We start from the raw sequence: 19,251 nt of genomic DNA on the forward strand, positions 1-19,251 counted from the left end.
TCTCAATCGTACTTTTTGAGCAATTACTATGTGCAGAGTATGACTATGAGCCCACTGTTGGGTAGGGACTGTCTCTATATGTTGCCAACTTGTACTTCCCAAGCACTTAGCACAGTGCTCTGCACACAGTAAGCGCTCAATAAATACGATTGATGACGATGATGATGATGATGAGAGGGAGTCTGGGAAAAAGTGGGCCAGGCAAAATTTTGGAGCTTGCTGCAGATGGCGTGAAGTCAGTGGTTCTTATTGAACGCTTTCTGCATGCAGAGCACTGTATGAAGCGCTTGGAAGGGGGCATTCAAGCCTTGTTGGATTCCTTGGCTTTTTAAAGAAAGTAACCAGGGTGGGAGGGGAGGGGAGAGGGTCAGTGGCCCAAACTATTCCTCTGAGCAAACGGCCCGCCTCTGTGGCACCCCGATCTGCCCTAGCGAAGGCCGACCGGAGAACACAGTCGTTTAGACTGTGAGCCCAATGCTGGGTAGGGACTGTCTCTATATGTTGCCAGTTTGTACTTCCCAAGCGCTTAGTACAGTGCTCTGCACATAGTAAGCGCTCAATAAATATGATTGATTGATTGATTGAACACTGGGGCACCAGAAGGAGCCGGTTCTCCCCTGCTTAACCCGGTTTCCCCCCTCTGTTCAGTAGTAGGCGGCGGCGAAGTCCATCCCCACCCCCGGCCCGGAGGCGGCGATCTCCTTCTCCCGCCCCTCCTCCTCGGCGGCGCAGGACACCGACACCCCCTCGGCGCAGGTAACTCTCGGGGCTGGGTTTCAGGGTCCCCCCCACCCTCCAGAGGGAGGAGAGCCGGGCTGTTTGGGGCCACGCGGCCCAGGGCCCTCGGCTGACTTCCCCGACAGTCTCCTCCTTCCCTCTTCTTCCCCGACCGCTCTTGGGGCTGGAAGTTTCCCTGACAGCGAGGCATAAAGAGGTGGGCGTCATCCCCAAAGGGCAGCAGCACCCCAATGGGCATCGGGCGGGGGTCGGGCAAGGGTGCCATCCAAGAGGAAGGCTCCCACCGGGAGCGTCTGCTTCGAAAGCAGGGCGGCTCTGAGGCGGAAGGCCTCCAGTTAAAGCCTTGAAAGAAGCAACTCTGCGAGAGCTCTCCTCTGCCTAAAGTGGCAGGGAGTGTACCCTTCTTCCTCCTCCTCCTCCTCTCCCTCGGCCCCCTTGCCAGCGGCAAACGCCCTGGAAGGTGTGGCGGGTGGGCCCGCGGCCCCCAGTTACGATCTCCAGCGTAAGTTTCTAAAGGGAAACGTGTCCTCTCGGTGTATGTTCCAGGTCTCCCTCTCCTCCCCCACGCCGGCGCTCTCCTTCTCCGAGAAGATACTCTCCCCCGATCCAGAGGAGATACTCCCCCTCCCCGCCTCCGAAGAGAAGGACGGCTTCCCCCCCGCCGCCTCCCAAGCGGAGGGCGTCGCCGTCTCCGCCGCCCAAGCGGCGCGTCTCCCACTCCCCTCCGAAGCAGAGAAGCCCCCCTCCCTCCAAGAGACGCTCCCCCTCGCTCTCGTCCAAGCATAGGAAAGGTTCCCCCCCAAGCAAGTCCTCCCGGGAAGTCCGGTCCCCACCCCCAAACAAACGGCATTCCCCCTCGCCCCGGCCTCGGGCGGCTCACCCCTCCGCGAGCCCCCCGCCACCGCCGCCACCGCCTCGCAGGGGACCCTCGTCCTCGCCCCAGAGAAGGCAGTCCCCGTCACCCAGCACCAGGCCCATCCGCAGAGTCTCCAGGACCCCAGAACCCAAAAAGACAAAAAAGTAAAGTATCGCGTTCCTCCCCTCCTTCTCCCTCAGACCCGCTCGAACTTTCCCAGTACGCACCAGTGCCACCGGGGCCGGGGCGACGAGGGGGGAAGCAAGAGGATGGGTCTGTTTCGGTTTGGGGGTGGGTTTTATTGTCGTTGTTAAGTTGCTCCTTTACTCTGTCAGTAAAGGAGCCAGTAGCCGTAGGCCGCAAATCCGGGGGGGGGGAACCGGTTTGAAGACCCCCCGCGGGTTCTTGAGGTGCTTTCTGAGAGAAACTAGTTCCTGGAGGCTAAGGCTCCGCCAAATGGAATGAGGAAAGGGAGCCCCGGGATAGATGGACCACCTTGTCATCACCCCCTGCCCACAGTTGCGTCTCTCGGGGTGTTGGATGGGAGTTGGGGTGCCGGCTCGATGCAGTGGCTGCTCAGGATCTCACCTCCCTGCAGCTGTTCGGTTCAGAAGGCCCACCCCCCAAAAACCGTTTGAACAGCTCTGCCTTCGGGCCCAGCTGCAAACGCCGTCTGGACGTCCTCAGCGGCGGGCGCCTGGCCCGCCCTCTCGCTCGCGCCGTTTCTCCGGTAGGAAACCGCGTGGGAGGTCCGACCCTTAGCCACCGCTAAACGGAAGGGTGCTTTTAGAGCAGATGCGTCCGGCTGGTCCGGCAGGGTCGGAAAGCGCAGCTGTCGGTACCGATCGGCGCCGGCCCAATTCGGTGCTCCCCCTCTCCTCCTTTTCCAGGGCCGTTTCGCCGAGCCCCCAGTCCGTGAGACGGGTGTCGTCCTCCAGGTCGGTGTCCGGATCTCCCGAGCCAGTGGCCAAAAAGCACCAAGCACCTCCATCCCCGACCCAGTCTCGGTCTCCGTCGACAAACTGGTCGCCGGGAGTGCCTGCGAAAAAGGCTAAAAGTCCCGTCCCGAGCCCGTCCCCAGCAAGGGTAGGTGATGGTCTCGTCGGTCGCGGGAAGAATGAGCGGGATCTTCGGCCGCCGTGTTCGTAGTCGCTGGGGTTTCCGGGTGGCCACCCTCACCCAGCACCGCGTCGCGGTGGGCCGCTCGGACCTTGTCCAACTGGATTTCCTAAGAGCAGTGAGTCAGTCCATCTTTTTGAGCACTTACTGTGTGCAGAGCGCTGTACTAAGCGCTCGGGAGAGGACAACATAATATAACCGGCACATTCCCCGCCCACAATGAGCTTACAGTCCGGAGGAGGAGGCGGACACTAGTAGAAATAACTAAATGAATTACACGTATAATAGTGATTGTGGTATTTAAGTGCTTACCATGTGACAGATACGGACGTACCTGCTGTGGAGCTGGGAGGGGAGATGAGTTAAAGGGAGCAAGTCAGGGCGATGCAGGAATGAGAGGGAGAAGAGGAAAGGAGGGCTTAGTCAGGGAAGGCCTCTTGGAGGAGATGGTCCTTCACTAAGGCTTTGAAGCGGGGGAGAAACGTTGTCGGAAGTGGAAGCAGAGTTTCTTCAACTCTCCCGTGTTCATTTCTTGAGCAGTTCGGTTGATCGTGCCGGTAGCGTGAGACTGGCCCGCCGACGGGACCCATCCCAGCAGGGGCACTGGGGGCTCATCCTAAATCCCCACTTCACCTGCCACCTTTGAGCCAAAGGTTTTGCCACCCACGGGCTCGGGGCGGGCCGGGGCTCTCATCTCTGCTCCCTCCCTCACTTCTCCCTGCCACCACTACCATACCCGTGTCCCCTCCGGCTTCTCCCCTTCCACATCATCATCCCACCCACACCAGTCGTCCGAGGCCTTTAAACCCCTCTCCGGTAGACTTTCTGATGGAAGGGGAAGGAACTTGGCAAGCTCAGGTCCCAGGCAGATCAGTGTGAAGTTGAACTCTTCTCCCGACTTGCCCAGTCATTCAGCAAAAGGGAATCGCTGTCATACCCATGGAGTCCCAGACTGGAAGTGGAGCACAGTACTGAGCTCCTGGAAGAGTTCAGTAGTAGGCACGATCCTTGCCCTCGGAGCCTAGGCGTGCTAAAGTATTTGACCGTGAGGAGGAAGAAGGATAAGGGAAGCAGCATGGCCTGGGAATCAGGAGACTGTGGATTCTAATTCCCGGCTCCGCCACCTGTCTGCCGTGTCACCATGGGCAAGTCACTTCATTTCTCTGTGCCTCAGTTTCCTCACCTGTAAAATGGGGATTAAGACTGAGCCCCACTTGGGACAGGGACTGTGTCCAACATGATTTGCTTGTATTTCATTCATTCAGTCGTATTTATTGAGCGCTTACTGTGTGCAGAGCACTGTACTAAGCACTTGGGAAGTACAGGTTGGCAGCATATCCACCCCAGCGCTTAGTACAGTGCCTGGCACACGGTAAGCTCTTAACAAATACCGGAATTATTATTATTATAAGGGACGGTGTAGGTATGTGCTTAAATAATAGGGCTAGGGCTTTGTGCGGGAGTGCTTTGAGTACTAAGGGTGGTTGTGTATATTTCTACCCCATTGCACCTTCTAGACTGTGAGCCCACTGTTGGGTAGGGACTGTCTCTATATGTTGCCAACTTGTACTTCCCAAGCGCTTAGTACAGTGCTCTGCACACAGTAAGCGCTCAATAAATACGATTGATTGATTGATTGATTGCACCAGAAGAAAAGTGGGTTTTTTGTTGTTGGTAGTGAGTTTTTGTTTTTGGGGTTTTGAGGGGGTAGTTTGGTGGCAGGAAAGTTCTTCGAAGTTCTACATGGAAATTAGGCTTAAGATAAGCAGTGAAACCCGAGTTTTTCTTCCTTGCTATCTTTCCCTTTGAGGGTGGAACTTTTGTGCTTTTAAAATCAGATCATCCCCTTAGATGACTCATCTAAATATTGTTTCAGGCAGCCCCAAGTGGCTGTAAAGATCACAGATCCTCGGCCGTTTCATGTGGCACTTGGGGCCCTTTGGGCAGACAACCTCATGAGTAAGAAGCATGGTTTAAGGGGAAGTTTTAAAGGTGCTTGAGATATTTGAGTTGAAAGTGCCCTGCTGCGTGTTTAAGGTGCACGATGCAAGCAGAGTAATAGTTGTTGGAGAAGGTAGAGGACTGAGTTATAACATAACCTACCTTTTGCCTCTCTTGTCAAGAATCCTGACAGACGTTTTGACCTTTTTTTTTGTATATATGTTGCCACCTTGTAGCCCAAACCACGTGTTAGCAGCCCAGAGTCTGAAACCTGCTGGGGTTTGGTGCCGACCCCCTCTTGACAGAATCAATCAATCGTATTTTGCCGTGTAGAGCACTGTACCAAGCGCTTGGGAGAGTACAAGACAACAATCAATCTATCAATCAATCCTATTTATTGAGCGCTTACTATGTGCAGAGCACTGTACTAAGCGCTTGGGAAGTACAAATTGGCAACATATAGAGACAGTCCCTACCCAACAGTGGGCTCGCAGTCTAAAAGGGGGAGACAGAGAACAAAACCAAACATACTAACAAAATAAAATAAATAGGATAGATATGCACAAGCAAAATAAATAAATAAATAATAGAGTAATAAATATGTACAAATATATATACATATATATAAATATATGTTGTATATATACATATATACAACAAATAACAGACACATTCCCTGCCCGCAACCAGCTCACAGTCTAGAGGGGGAGAGGTTCCGATTCAGGCCATGCCGTTAAGATGTGCAGTCCCGGGCCTCTGTGGCTTTGCGGCCGCACATGTCAAAGTTGACCCCGAGACAAAAGGATTCATTCTCCGGTCGGGTGTCAGAAGTCATACTGGGCTCCAGCCCATTTTCGAAACTTTGAGGAAAACCAGAAAGTCAGTGAGGGGGGGAAAAGTTCCACCTTTGGATCGCCTCTCGTGCGTGAGTGCCTCGCCCCAGCAGCCTAAACTCTAACAGGGCGCTGTTACGGTTTTGCAGAATTCCGACCAGGAAGGCGGCGGGAAGAAGAAGAAGAAGAAGAAGGACAAGAAACACAAAAAGGATAAAAAGCACAAGAAGCACAAAAAGCATAAGAAGGAGAAGGCCGCGGCGGCAGTGGCGACGACCGTAATGGCTGCCCCTGCTGCTGCTGCTGCTGCTGCTGCTGCTATTGTTGCTGCCGTTAGCACATCAGCCCAGGAAGAACAGGAGGCAGAAGCAGAGCCCAAAAAGGTGGGTATTGGCAGGGTCCTTTGGGCCTGCTGGCTTCTTCCAAGCCAGTAGGATGGGGAAACTCAATTCTAGGGTGGCCCAGCTGAACGGATCAGTCAATCCCTGGTCATCACTGGTATTTATTGAGCGTTTGCTATGTGCAGAGCGCGTGGGAGAGGACGGTACAACGGAATTAGGCCATTTCCCTGCCCATAACGGGCTGACAGTCTGGAGATCGAGTCTTTCAATCAATCAATCAATCGTATTTATTGAGCGCTTACTATGTGCAGAGCACTGTACTAAGCGCTTGGGAAGTACAAATTGGCAACACGTAGAGACAGTCCCTACCCAACAGTGGGCTCACAGTCTAAAAGGGGGGATGGATCCTCATCCATAGCTCTAAGGAAGCAATTCTGAAAAGCGCACCTAACTTCCTCAGATTCGCCGGTGCCGGAAAGGGGTCGAAGGGGTTCGTGTAAGCCGCGTAGCCAGTCTTTATGGACATACGGGGTGGCTGAGTAAGGTGGTCAGCCAGGCGGGAGCTGTCTGTACGTTATCCACCCCATCCCACCCAACAACCACCACCAGCTGCTCACGATCCCATTTGCTCCTCTCGCCCAAGGTGGCCTTTCCCTCTGGAAGCCGAGGCCCAAAGAATCAATCAATCAATCAGTCGTATTTATTGAGAGCTTACTGTGTGCAGAGCACTGTACTAGCGCTTGGGAAGTACAAGTTGGCAACATATAGAGACATATAGAGAGTGGGCTCACAGTCTAGAAGGATCGATGGGATTCAACTCCCAGTCCAGTGCTCCGCACCCATTTGAGCACTCAGTGAATACCACCAATTGAGCAATTCACTGTGGCTCGCCTGGCCCCTAGATTCTGCTGCCACTGGTTTTTGGAGTCTCTTCTCACGGCTCCGGAGGGATCAATCAGTGGTGTTTTATTGAGCGCTTACTATCTATGTGCGGGAACAGTGCACTGAGCGTTTGGGAAAGTACAGTATAATAGAGTGGGTAGGCACGGTCCCTCTACGGGGGGAGGCGGATTTGAAAATAAAGGTAGGGGAAATAGAGTATGAGTGCTGTGGGGCTGGGGTCAGAGGGCTTTGGGGCGGTGAGCGGGGAGAGCTGAGCACATAGGTGACGGTTAGGGAAAGAGGCTTAGGCCTCTTAGAGCAGATCCGTGCAGACACTGCCTTACCTGCCCACCTGGGCCCCGGATGATCCAGAAGGAGGAGACGACCTTAGGCGATGGTCTGTCTGTCTACTGAGAGCTCACCTCCTCCAGGAGGCCTTCCCAGACTGAGCCCCTTCCTTCCTCTCCCCCTCATCCCCCCTCCATCCCCCCCATCTTACCTCCTTCCCTTCCCCACAGCACCTGTGTATATGTTTGTACATATTTATTACTCTATTTATTGATTTATTTTACTTGTACATGTCTATTCTATTTATTTTATTTTGTTAGTATGTTTGGTTTTGTTCTCTGTCTCCCCCTTCTAGACTGTGAGCCCACTGTTGGGTAGCGACTGTCTCTATATGTTGCCAACTTGTACTTCCCGGGCACTTAGTACAGTGCTCTGCACACAGGAAGCGCTCAGTAAATACGATTGATTGATTGTACATATCTATTCTATTTATTTTATTTTGTTAGTATGTTTGGTTTTGTGCTCTGTCTCCCCCCTTTTAGACCGTGAGCCCACTGTTGGGTAGGGACTGTCTCTAGATGTTGCCAACTTCGACTTCCCAAGCGCTTAGTACAGTGCTCTGCACACAGTAAGCGCTCAATAAATACGATTGATTGATTGATCTTACCTCCTTCCCTTCCCCACAGCACCTGTATATATGTATATATGTTTGTACATATTTATTACTCTATTTATTGATTGATTTACTTGTACATATCTATTCTGTTTATTTTATTTTGTTAGTATGGTTTTGTTCTCTGTCTCCCCCTTCTAGACTGTGAGCCCACTGTTGGGTAGGGACTGTCTCTATATGTTGCCAACTTGTACTTCCCAGGCGCTTAGTACAGTGCTCTGCACAAAGTAAGTGCTCAATGAATACGATTGATTGATTGATTGATTCCCTTCCCCCCCGGCCGCTGCCCCCCCAGACTAACCGCGACCCCCTCTCTGTGTTCAGGAGACGGAAAGCGAAGCGGAGGATAACCTCGACGACTTGGAGAAACACCTGCGGGAGAAGGCCCTCAGGTCGATGAGGAAGGCCCAAGTGTCACCCCCATCTTAGGCGGGCAACGTTTGTTATTATGTACATTTTATTTGGTTTGTACTCTGAATTCAATTTCAAAAATCGCTAAACTGTGTTTGAGCTTTAGACTATAACATTTGTTGTAATAATTGCTAGGTTGAGGTTCACCATGTTTAAAAGAAAAAAAAGCAAAAAGACAAAAAAAGGGCATGGATTTACATTGCGAAAAGGTGTCCACAGTGTACTAGTGACATTCTTTCATTGACAGCCAACGTCATTTCGTCTGGAGCGAGCCTGGTGCGGAAGGGGGAAGAAATACACCCGGACGGTTTCAACGTGTTGCTGGCAGCCTTCGGGTTCCTTTAAAGGCACCAGACCAGATGCAGACATTTTGGACCTTTTATTAGCACCTACACTTAAGTTATGATTGCTTCTAACCTTCTGTGGTTTGTAAGCTTGCCCCGAAGTGAAGCCACTGTTAATTACCGAGAAAGTATAAAAGAATATCTTCATGCCACAATCTCTTTCCTCTTGCCTGTGTAGTTTCTGCTGAAGTGAATCAAGATTAGAACTCTAGGATGCTACATAAATGAAAGCATGGTTTTTTTTTTGTTTTGTTTTGCCAGGACACTGTGGGTTTCTATCGATGTAACAAGTTGATTTGGAACACTGGAAATCTTATTTTTTTTTGTTTTTCCTCTCCTCTTTTTTTTTTCCAATTATCTTTTTCTAAGAGCAGTTCACTAGAGTCCCAGAAAGGTTCCTTCAGTTCCATAAAATTTTGTTTTGTGAAATGATGTTGCCCCATTCATAATTCCTGTCTCGTCACGGTTCTTCCATTGGTATATGTAACTTTCAGAGCTCTCTTCTTTGAAAGATGGAAGGGTCTGGATTTTGGATATTGTCATGTTTTCACTGTTTTGTTTTTGGGGGTTTTTTGTTTTTGTTTTATTTTTTTTTTTTAACTAAAGCTATATAAAGCTTGTGGATTAAACAGAATAAATTTCTAAATTTAAAATCCCGTTTGGTCATTCCAACAGTAATAACTCCGCGCCAGCTTCAGCGCACAGGAAAGCCACAGGCACCTACCAGTTCCCTCGGCGCAGAGAAAGGTAAGTTTCCTTCCGAGTTCAAAGTGCTCTGGCCGCCAGGTTGGGTCGACCTGTTCGTGAACTGCCCAACGGGATTGTGACTCGTCGGATGCTCCCGTTAAAATTAACTCACAACTCTCCTTCCACCGTCCACGGCACCTAACGGGCCCTTCAGGAAACTAGGAAAGCAGTGTGGCCTAGTGGAAAAAGCACAGGCGTGGGAGCCGGAGGACGTAGGTTCTAATCCCGGCTCTGCCACGTGTCTGCCGGGTGACCTTGGACGAGTCACTTCACTTCTGGGCCTCAGTTCCCTCATCTGGAAAATGGGGATTAAGACTTGGAGTCCTATGTGGGACAGGGACTGTCCAACCCCATTTTTTTTTTATCTATGCCAGTGTTTAGAACACTGCTTGGCACATACTAAACGCTTAAATATCATAATGATTAAACTAGTGAATGGTGGAATATTCAGGCTTTGAAAATCCAGCTCTCTTGAGTTTGCGCCTCTCTTCTTCCCTGCCTCTTTTCTGTTTTTTCTACTCCCTGTCATCACGGAGCCGAGAAAGCAAAAGCATTCGAGTGTCCCCAGCTCTGATGGTAATTTGATTCCTCCGTGCAAACGCGCTGAGATTCACATTCTAGGAAATAGAGCAAGAATCTTATTTTCATTTTGAAGATGAGGAAACCGAGGCTCACAAGGTCACGAAGCAGGTCGGCGCTAAAATTAGAACCTGGGCCTCCTGACTCCCCATAGCCTTGAAAAGTTTGGTGAAGGAGGAGGCTGAAACTTCATTAAAAGGAAGTCTGTCTTTGATGTCTGGATTTCGTTTCACGAAATAGTTGGCTGTGTCTTCAGAGCTCAGTTGTCTTCTCCAGGCAGTCAGTGACCCTAGGTTTGGGATACTTTTCCCGGAGGAAGGTAGCATGGGCTGGGAGCCTGATACACTTTCATCTGTAGTTCACACCTCCCTTGGGAAGTTGTCCCTAGAGGTTTAAATCCTTTATATCCGGATAAGCCCCCATTTGGCTTTTAGTGAAGACTGCCTCTCAGCTATTATTAGCTCTGTTGTGATAATCCTTGGAAGCTGAAGAGTCTGCCTTTCTGGTGGAAGATTGCTGCTTGGGAAAGGAAGACAAATTGTCAAGTAATCTGGTAGAAAAAACCTGTTTCAGAGTAGTAATAATAATAATAATAATGGCATTTATTAAGCGCTTACTATGTGCAAAGCACTGTACTAAGCGCTGGAGAGGTTACAAGGTGATCAGGTTGTCCCATGGTGGGGCTCACAGTCTTAATCCCCATCTTACAGATGCGGCAACTGAGGCCCAGAGAAGTGAAGTGACTTGCCCAAAGTCACACAGCCGACAGCTGGTGGAGCCGGGATTTGAACCCATGACCTCTGACTCCAAAGCCCGAGCTCTTTCCACTGAGCCACGCTGCTATATGCACATCATTAACACAATACATAGAATAGTGAAAGTAGTCCGAGCATTCTATCCATTCATTCGGTCACTGAAGCACTGTACTAAGCGCTTGGAAGAGTGCAGTACAATGTAGTAGTAGTTGAATTGTATTTATTGAGCGCTTACTGTGTGCAAAGAACGGTACTCAGTGCTTGGGAGAGTACAGTATAACAACACATTCCTGCCCACAACGAGCTCCCCGTCTAGAGGGGAAGGCAGACAATAATGTAAATAAATAGTAGTAGTAATAGTATTTAGCATCTACCTTATTCACTGGTAAAGAATCTACAGGTGGGAAGTAGACACAGTCCAACTTGAAGAAGGTCAGCGTTGGAAGATCTAGGACCTTACTCCCACCTCTGGCTAGCTGAGTGACCTTGGGAAATAGGGATAAGAATGTCTGCCTCTCTCTTCCAGGATAATATGTGAAGACACTTTGGGAATAATCAATCCATGATATTTATTGACCGCTTCCCAGTGCAGAGCACTGTACTAAGTGCTGGGGAGAATACAACATCATCATCATCATCAGTCGTATTTATTGAGCGCTTACTATGTGCAGAGCACTGTTCTAAGCGCTTGGGAAGTACAAATTGGCAACATATACAGTCCCTACCCAACAGTGGGCTCACAGTCTAAAAGGGGGAGACAGAGAACAAAACCAAACATACTAATAAAATCAATGGAATAGATATGTACCAATAAAATAAATAAATAAATAGAGTAAAAAATATGTACAAACATATATACAGGTGAAAATTTTATCTCAGCACTCTTAGGTGATCTATTCTAAACCCTCCTAGGTATTTAAAATCTTTTTTCAACTCTCATACCAGAGGGGGGGATTAGAACCGAGGCCTCCCACCTTTCAAGGCTGTTACTTTCCCTCTGAGCCACCACAGGCCTCACACAGTAGATAGTAGATACAACAGAATTGGTAGATATGCCCCTTCCCAAAATGAGCTTGTCTAGAACAAAAGTGCTGTATAAAAAACGTTACAGCTCCCTAAGGTTTCATTCATTCGGGTTACACATCTGACAGGAGAGCCGGAGCAAAGTTAGGTTACCAAGTAACCCAAAGGGGCTAATTGCTGCCACTCAAAACCTGTGTAAACCAGAAATGCTAATTAATAAAAATAATAATAATGATAATGGCATTTATTAAGCGCTTACTATGTGCAAAGCACTGTACTAAGCACTGGGGAGGTTACAAGGTGATCAGGTTGTCCCATGGGGGGCTCACAATCTTAATCCCCATTTTACAGATGAGGTAACTGAGGCACAGAGAAGTTAAGTGACTCGCCCAAAGTTACACTGCTGACAATTGGCAGAGCTGGGATTCGAACCCATGAACTCTGACTCCAAAGCCCGTGCTCTTTCCACTGAGCCATGCTGCTTCCCCAATTACACTCTTGATTGGATATTTAGTTGGGATCCCTGAAGCAGAATGTCCTGCCTCCCCCGCAACTTTTGCTTCTACATCCTAATTTTCTTACCATAAACCACTTTGAGATTTAAGTCCCCCTCTCTATATGTTGCCAACTTGTACTTCCCAAGGGCTTAGTACAGTGCTCTGCACACAGTAAGTGCTCAATAAATACGATTGATTGATTATGCGTGATGGGGATTCCAGAGCAGACCACCCCACAGCCGCTGACTGTCATTACAGTGTTGGCATTTGTTAAGCCCTTGTTTTGTGTCAATCACTGGGGCAGATACAAGCTAATCAGGTTGGACACAGTCCCTGTCCCACATGGGGCTCACACTCTTAATCCCCATTTTCCAGATGAGGGAACTGAGACCCAGAGAAATCAAGCAACTTGGCCAAGGTCACAAAGCAGACAAGTAGCGGAGCAGGGATTAGAGCCCAGGTCCTGATTCCCAGGCCCGTGCTCTCCCCCCTTACGGTTCTCGGTGCACAGTAAATGCTAACCCTAACCCCCGCTCCTCCATCATCATCATCAATCATATTTATTGAGCGCTTACTATGTGCAGAGCACTGTACTAAGTGCTCGAGAAGTACAAATTGGCAACATATGGAGACAGTCCCTACCCAACAGTGGGCTCACAGTCTAAAAGGGGGAGACAGAGAACAAAACCAAACATACTAACAAAATAAAATAAATAGAATAGATATGTACAAAATAGAGTAATAAATATGTACAAACATATATACATATATACAGGTGCTGTGGGGAAGGGAAGGATTTAAGATGGGGGGATGGACGAGGGGGAGAGGAAGGAAGGGGCTCAGTCTGGGAAGGCCTCCTGGAGGCCACTTGTCTGGAAGTCACTTCTCTGGGCCTCAGTTACCCCATCGGTAAAATGGGGATTAAGACCGTGAGCCGCACGTGGGACAATCTGATTACCTGTATCTACCCCAGGGTTTAGAACAGCGCTTAACAAATAACTTAATTATTATTCTTATTCCGCCGTCCTGTATTCTGGCTGCTCTTTAATGGACCCGTGAGATTGAGGGGGGCGATGACAGAGGCAGGAATGGGGGACCCCCAAGGCCGGCAGATGTCCCTCCACCCCTGAACCAGTACACAGAGTTCAGTGTAGCAAGAATGAACAACGGCCCAGAGGACTCTACCCTCATCGGCCGATGATCTCACCACATCTGCGAGACAGGAAACCGCCACCGCCTCCCTCCTCCAGGACTGAGCCCAAGACGGGGCCGGGATTTGCCCCCCGAGGGAGTGGTCCCTGTTTCCCAGGCCTCCTCTGCCTCTGGAGGAACCTCACGCTCAGTGTGAATCCCATCTGCCTCAGTTTCCTCAGTCCGAGCCCTGGGGTCTGGGGTGCAGCTGACAGCCCAGAGCAGCCAGAGAAGGTCTTTTAAGCTTTTTATAAATAAATACATGAATAATAACGGTATTCGTTAAGTGCTTACTATGTGTCAAGTGCTGTTCTAAGCGCTGGGGGAGATACAAACTAATCAGGCACAGTACAATCAATCAATCGTATTTATTGAGCGCTTACTGTGTGCAGAGCACTGGACTAAGCGCTTGGGAAGAACAAGTTGGCAACATATAGAGACAGTCCCTACCCAACAGTGGGCTCACAGTACATGTCCCATATGGGGCTCACAGCATTAACCTCCATTTTACGGATGAGGTATCTGAGGCACAGAGAAGTGAAGTGACTTGTCCAAGGTCACACAGCCAACAAGGGTCGGAGCTGGGATTAGAACCCAGGTCTTTCTGAGTCCCAGGCTTGCTCTCTTATCTACTAGGCCAAGCTGCCCCGGGCAAAGGGGGGCCGTTCAAATACCATCCTACGAGAAGCAGCGCGGCCTGTGACCTCTGGGCTCAAACTCTATTTATTTATTTTACTTGTACAGATCTATTCCATTTATTTTATTTTGTTAGTATGTTTGGTTTTGTTCTCTGTCTCCCCCTTTTAGACTGTGAGCCCAATGTTGGGTAGGGACTGTCTCTCTATGTTGCCAATTTGTACTTCCCAAGCGCTTAGTACAGTGCTCTGCACATAGTAAGCGCTCAATAAATACGATTGATGATGATGATGATGATGATGGAAGAAAGGAATCAGAGAACCCCAAAGCGGCCCACTGAGGCAAGAATACGCCTTACCTACGACGTGAGGGAGTTAGGTTCCCCTTCCCGAAGAGTTTTGGACACGAGGCCACAGGTCCGGAGGACCAAGAGGGGCTGCAGCAGCGTGGCTCGGTGGAAATTGCACGGGCTTTGGAGTCAGAAGTCATGGGTTCAAATCCTGGCTCCGCCAATTGTCAGCTGGGGGACTTTGGGCAAGTCACTTCTCTGTGCCTCCGTTCCCTCATCTGTAAAATGGGGATTAAGACTGTGAAGCCCCACATGGGACAACCTGATCACCTTGTATCCCCTTAGCGCTTAGAACAGTGCTTTGCACATAGTAAGTGCTTAACAAATGCCATTATTATTATTATTATTATTAATCTGGAGGCTGGCCACCCTCCCAGAAAACAAAGCTTCTTCTTGTCTGAGGTGAGCTGGGGCTGTGGGTGGCTGCGTGAGTGACTCAGAGCAAGGGGTGGGTGCCCCGTGGGCCCAGCCCGCTTCCCAGAGAGACAAACACAAAGCTCATTGTGGAATGTGTCTGTTTGTTGTTGTATTGTACTCTCCCAGGTGCTCAGTACAGTGCTCAGCACCCAGGAAGCACATTAAGACTGTGAGCCTTATGTGGGACAGAAACTGTGTCCAACCTGATTATTTTGTAATAATAATAATAATAATTATGTTATTTGTTCTGTGCTTACTATGTGCCAGGCGTTGTATTAAGTGCTGGGCTGGATACAAGCAAATCAAGTTTGGACACAGTCCCTGTCCCATCTGGGGCTCACAGTCTCAATCCCCATTTTACAGATGAGGGAACTGAGGCCCAGAATAGTGAGGCGACTTGCCCAAGATCACACAGCAGACAAGTGGCAGAGCCGGAATAGTATCTACCCTTAGTACTTAGAACGGTGCTTGGCACATAGTAAGAGCTTAACAAATACCACAATTATCACTATTATGATGTGACCAATGAATACGATTGAATGAATGAATGAACCCATTTAATAGTAGTAGTAATAATGAATAATTATGGTATTTGCTAAGCCCTTGCTACATGCCAGGCACTGTTCTAAGCGCTGGTAGATACAAGGTAATCAGGTTGTTCCAAGTGGGGCTCACAGTCTTAATCCCCAATTTACGGACGAGGTAACTGAGGTGCAGAGAAGTGAAGTGACTTGCCCAAGGTGTGGTGCCAGGATTAGAACCCACATCCACTGACTGCCAAGCTTGTGCTCTTGCCACTAATAATAATAATAATAGCACTTGCTACATGCCAGGCACTGTTCTAAGCGCTGGTAGATACAAGGTAATCAGGTTGTTCCAAGTGGGGCTCACAGTCTTAATCCCCAATTTATGGATGAGGTAACTGAGGTGTTCAGAGAAGTAAAGTGACTTTCCCAAGGTGTGGTGCCAGGATTAGAACCCACATCCTCCGACTGCCAAGCTTGTGCTCTTGCCACTAATAATAAGAATAATTTTGGTATTAATTGCTTACTATGTGCCAAGCACTGTTCTAAGCGCTGGGGGAGATGCAAGGTAATCAGGTTGTCCCACTTGGGGCTCACAGTCTTCATCATCATCAATCGTATTTATTGAGCGCTTACTGTGTGCAGAGCACTGTACTAAGCGCTTGGGAAGTACAAATTGGCAACATATAGAGACAGTCCCCACCCAACAGTGGGCTCACAGTCTAAAATCCCCATCTTAATCCCCATTTTCCAGATGAGGCACAGAGAAGTGAGGTGACTTGCCCAAAGTTAGCTGAGAAGTGGCGGATCGGGGTTTAGAACCCATGACCTCTGACTCCGAAGCCCACGCTCTTTCCACTGAGCCATGCTGCTGCTTATTTCTCTTCGCCACGTCTGGGTGAGCTGTAAGGAAGGGCAGACAGAGGCCCCGAGGTCACAGAGGTCAAGGGCCGGCCCCGAGGACCCTCAGAGAGTTGGGGGTCCGGCAGAGTCCGCTGTCCTGTGACCCCAGATGTCCCTTTCTCTCAATCAATCAATCAATCGTATTTATTGAGCGCTTACTATGTGCAGAGCACCGTACTAAGCGCTTGGGAAGTACAAATTGGCAACACATAGAGACAGTCCCTACCCAACAGCGGGCTCACAGTCTAAAAGGGGGAGACAGAGAACAGAACCAAACATACCAACAAAATAAAATAAATAGGATAGAGATGTACAAGTAAGATAAATAAATAAATAAATAAATAGAGTAATAAATATGTACAACCATATATACATATATACAGGTGCTGTGAGGAAGGGAAGGAGGTAAGATGGGGGGATGGAGAGGGGGACGAGGGGGAGAGGAAGGAAGGGGCTCAGTGTGGGAAGGCCTCCTGGAGGAGGTGAGCTCTCAGCAGGGCCTTGAAGGGAGGAAGAGAGCTAGCTTGGCGGAGGGGCAGAGGGATTGGGGGCATTCCAGGCCCGGGGGATGACGTGGGCCGGGGGGTCGACGGCGGGACAGGCGAGAACGAGGTACAACGCGGCAGCAGCAGCAGCGTTCCCGGGAGGAGAGCCATCCTAATGGGTACCACTGGCAGCAGGTGGGCGGCCGTGTCTGCGGACCACAAGCCTCCGAGAGGCACAAATGGGGCCATTGAGTCAGCGATGAGTCAGGGCAGGTGGGGATGGCAAGGCTTCGTCACTGTCCGTGCGGCCGAGAGCCCGGGGAGGTTGCCTTTTGTTTCCTCATCCCCATGGGACGGGCTCCATTGTCCAGATGCCACTGAGTGGCTCAGAGCAGAGGTCCAGCTGGGGAAAGAACCAGGCCAGGCCCACCCCCAACCGTTCCTCCGCCTGTTCCCTCTGTTCTTCCTTCCCTCACACCCCCCTGATTAATCAGTCAGCACTTAGAACGGTGCCTGATACATAGTAAGCGCTTAACAAATACCGTAATAGTAATAATAATAATAATTATTGTTGTCTGTCTCCCACTTCTAGACTGTGAGCCCGTTGTTGGGTAGGGACTGTCTCTATACGATGCCAACTTGTTCTTCCCAGTGCTCTGCACACAGCACTCAATAAATACTATTGAATTAATGAATTAGTATTTGCTGAGTCCAGAGCTCTGTACTGAGCACTTGGGAGACTGCAATATGAGTTGGTAATAATAATAATAATAATGTTGGTATTTGTTAAGCGCTTACTATGTGCAAAGCACTGTTCTAAGCACTGGGGTAGGTACAAGGTAATCAGGTTGTCCCACGAGGGGCTCACAGTCTTCATCCCCATTTTACAGATGAGGGAACTGAGGCCCAGAAAAGTGAAGTGACTTGCCCAACGTCACACAGCTGACAAGTGGCGGAGCCGGGATTTGAACCCACGACCCCTGACTCCAAAGCCCGGGCTCTTTCCGCTGAGCCACGCTGCTTCCCCTGACAGGATCCCCTACCCTCAAGGGGCTTACGGTCCAAAGGGGGAGTCAAACATTAAATTACCGAGAGGAGAAGCGGTAGAGTGTGAGAAGTATTCATTTATTCATTCAATCTTTTTTATTGAGTGCTTACTGTGTGCAGAACACTGTACTATGTGCTTGGGAGAGGACAGTAGAGCAGTAAACACATTCCTGCCCACAATTAGCTTACAATCTAGAGGAGGATAGAATTCAGCTTCCTCTGCTCTGAAGAGGGCAGCTTTCTAGCTGACTTCATCTCTCTCTTTCTTAGACCAAGAGCTATAGCGCAGGGACTGTGTCCCCCAGCACTTAGTGCAGGGCTTAGCACATAAGCACTGAACAAATACCACAATTTATTATAATCAATCTTATTTTTAATGCTATTTTAAGCACTTAGTATGTGCCAGGCACTGTAGTAAGCACTGAGGTGGGTACAAGATCATCAGGTTGGACACAATCCCCATCCCATATGAGGCTCACAGCCTTCATCCCCCTTTTATAGATGCGGTAACCGAAGCCCAGGGAAGTGAAGCGACTTGCCCAAGGTCACACAGCAGACAGGTGGTGGAGCCTGGAATTAGAACCCAAGTCCTTCTGACTCCCGGGCTCGTGCTCTACTAGGCCACACTGCTGCTTATTATTAGGTGGTGCTGGGGTGGTCCGTAAGCTCGGGAGCCGAAACCCCATCCCTGCCGCCCTTCCCCAGGGCCGGCCTTAGGCAGGTTGAGGGAAATAATAATATGATGGCATTTATTAAGCACTTACTATGTGCAAAGCACTGTTCTAAGCGCTGGGGAGGATACAAGGTGATCAGGTTGTCCCACGTGGGGCTCACAGTCTTAATCCCCATTTTACAGATGAGGTAACTGAGGCCCAGAGAAGTGAAGTGACTTACCCAAAGTCACACAGCTGACAAGCGGCGGAGCCGGGATTTGAACCCATGACCTCTGACTCCAAAGCCCGGGCTCTTTCCACTGAGCCACGCTGCTTCTCTTGGAAACTGAAGTAGACACCCCTGCTCCCCCACCCCGATCCCATCTGGGCTCTGCTTCTGAGCCGGTCACTAGTGGCTCCATTTTCCCCGCTGGACTCTGGCTGGAACCTGGACTGAGGAACACGTTGGCTCGGGGCCATGACTTTAATTGGATTAAATCTCCTCAGAGGCCATTAGCGTCTCCACAGATCAGGCCAAAAGCCTTCCCTTTTCTGCGGCCTTGAGCAGCCCAGCCCAGTGCTCAGTAAGTATTGTTCATTAATTGATTGATTGACTTTTCCCCTCTTTCATGGCATTTCACCACCTGAATATTTCACCCTTCACCATGCACGCCACAAAAACCGCTCACCCGGGTGCTTGTGCAGGAGTGAAAATTCAGCACGCCTTCCTGCCAGTGTTTGTACAGCTGACTGTGTATTTATATACGAAGTTTCTCTGAACCTATTTGAAACTGGAAACGCCTAGACAGGGCCAGCCACGCACAGGGAATGCCTAATTGTACATTCAGTTATTTATTTTGATTACTCTAATTGATTTCTTTTGTGTTCGTCTTGCCTATTAGAGGTTAAGCTCATTTTGGGTAAGGGACATGTCACTCCTTGGTTTTGTATTTCTCGAATATTTAGAACACTGAAATCCACCCAGAGGGCACTCATTAAGTGCTCTAATTATTGCTACT

At 49.5% G+C, this 19,251-nt stretch overlaps 1 protein-coding gene across 13 annotated transcripts in view; it reads left to right on the plus strand.

Moving 5' to 3' along the window:
• SRRM1 (serine and arginine repetitive matrix 1) overlaps positions 1-9,079 on the plus strand; it is a 37,476-nt gene extending 28,397 nt beyond the window's left edge. For 11 of the 13 annotated variants that reach the window (XM_038758541.1, XM_038758538.1, XM_038758540.1 and 8 more), the window contains 5 exons: positions 649-756; positions 1,285-1,758; positions 2,485-2,680; positions 5,637-5,870; positions 7,996-9,079. In XM_038758541.1, coding sequence (XP_038614469.1) covers positions 649-756; positions 1,285-1,758; positions 2,485-2,680; positions 5,637-5,870; positions 7,996-8,100 — 1,117 coding nt within the window. In that variant the 3' untranslated portion in view covers positions 8,101-9,079. The remainder of the gene's footprint in view (positions 1-648; positions 757-1,284; positions 1,759-2,484; positions 2,681-5,636; positions 5,871-7,995) is intronic. The other 2 variants (XM_038758539.1, XM_038758544.1) reach the window with 1 other exon arrangement.
• Positions 9,080-19,251: the final 10,172 nt, after the last annotated feature.

Source organism: Tachyglossus aculeatus, chromosome 16, assembly GCF_015852505.1.
Source record: "Tachyglossus aculeatus isolate mTacAcu1 chromosome 16, mTacAcu1.pri, whole genome shotgun sequence".
NCBI classification, from domain to species: domain Eukaryota; kingdom Metazoa; phylum Chordata; class Mammalia; order Monotremata; family Tachyglossidae; genus Tachyglossus; species Tachyglossus aculeatus.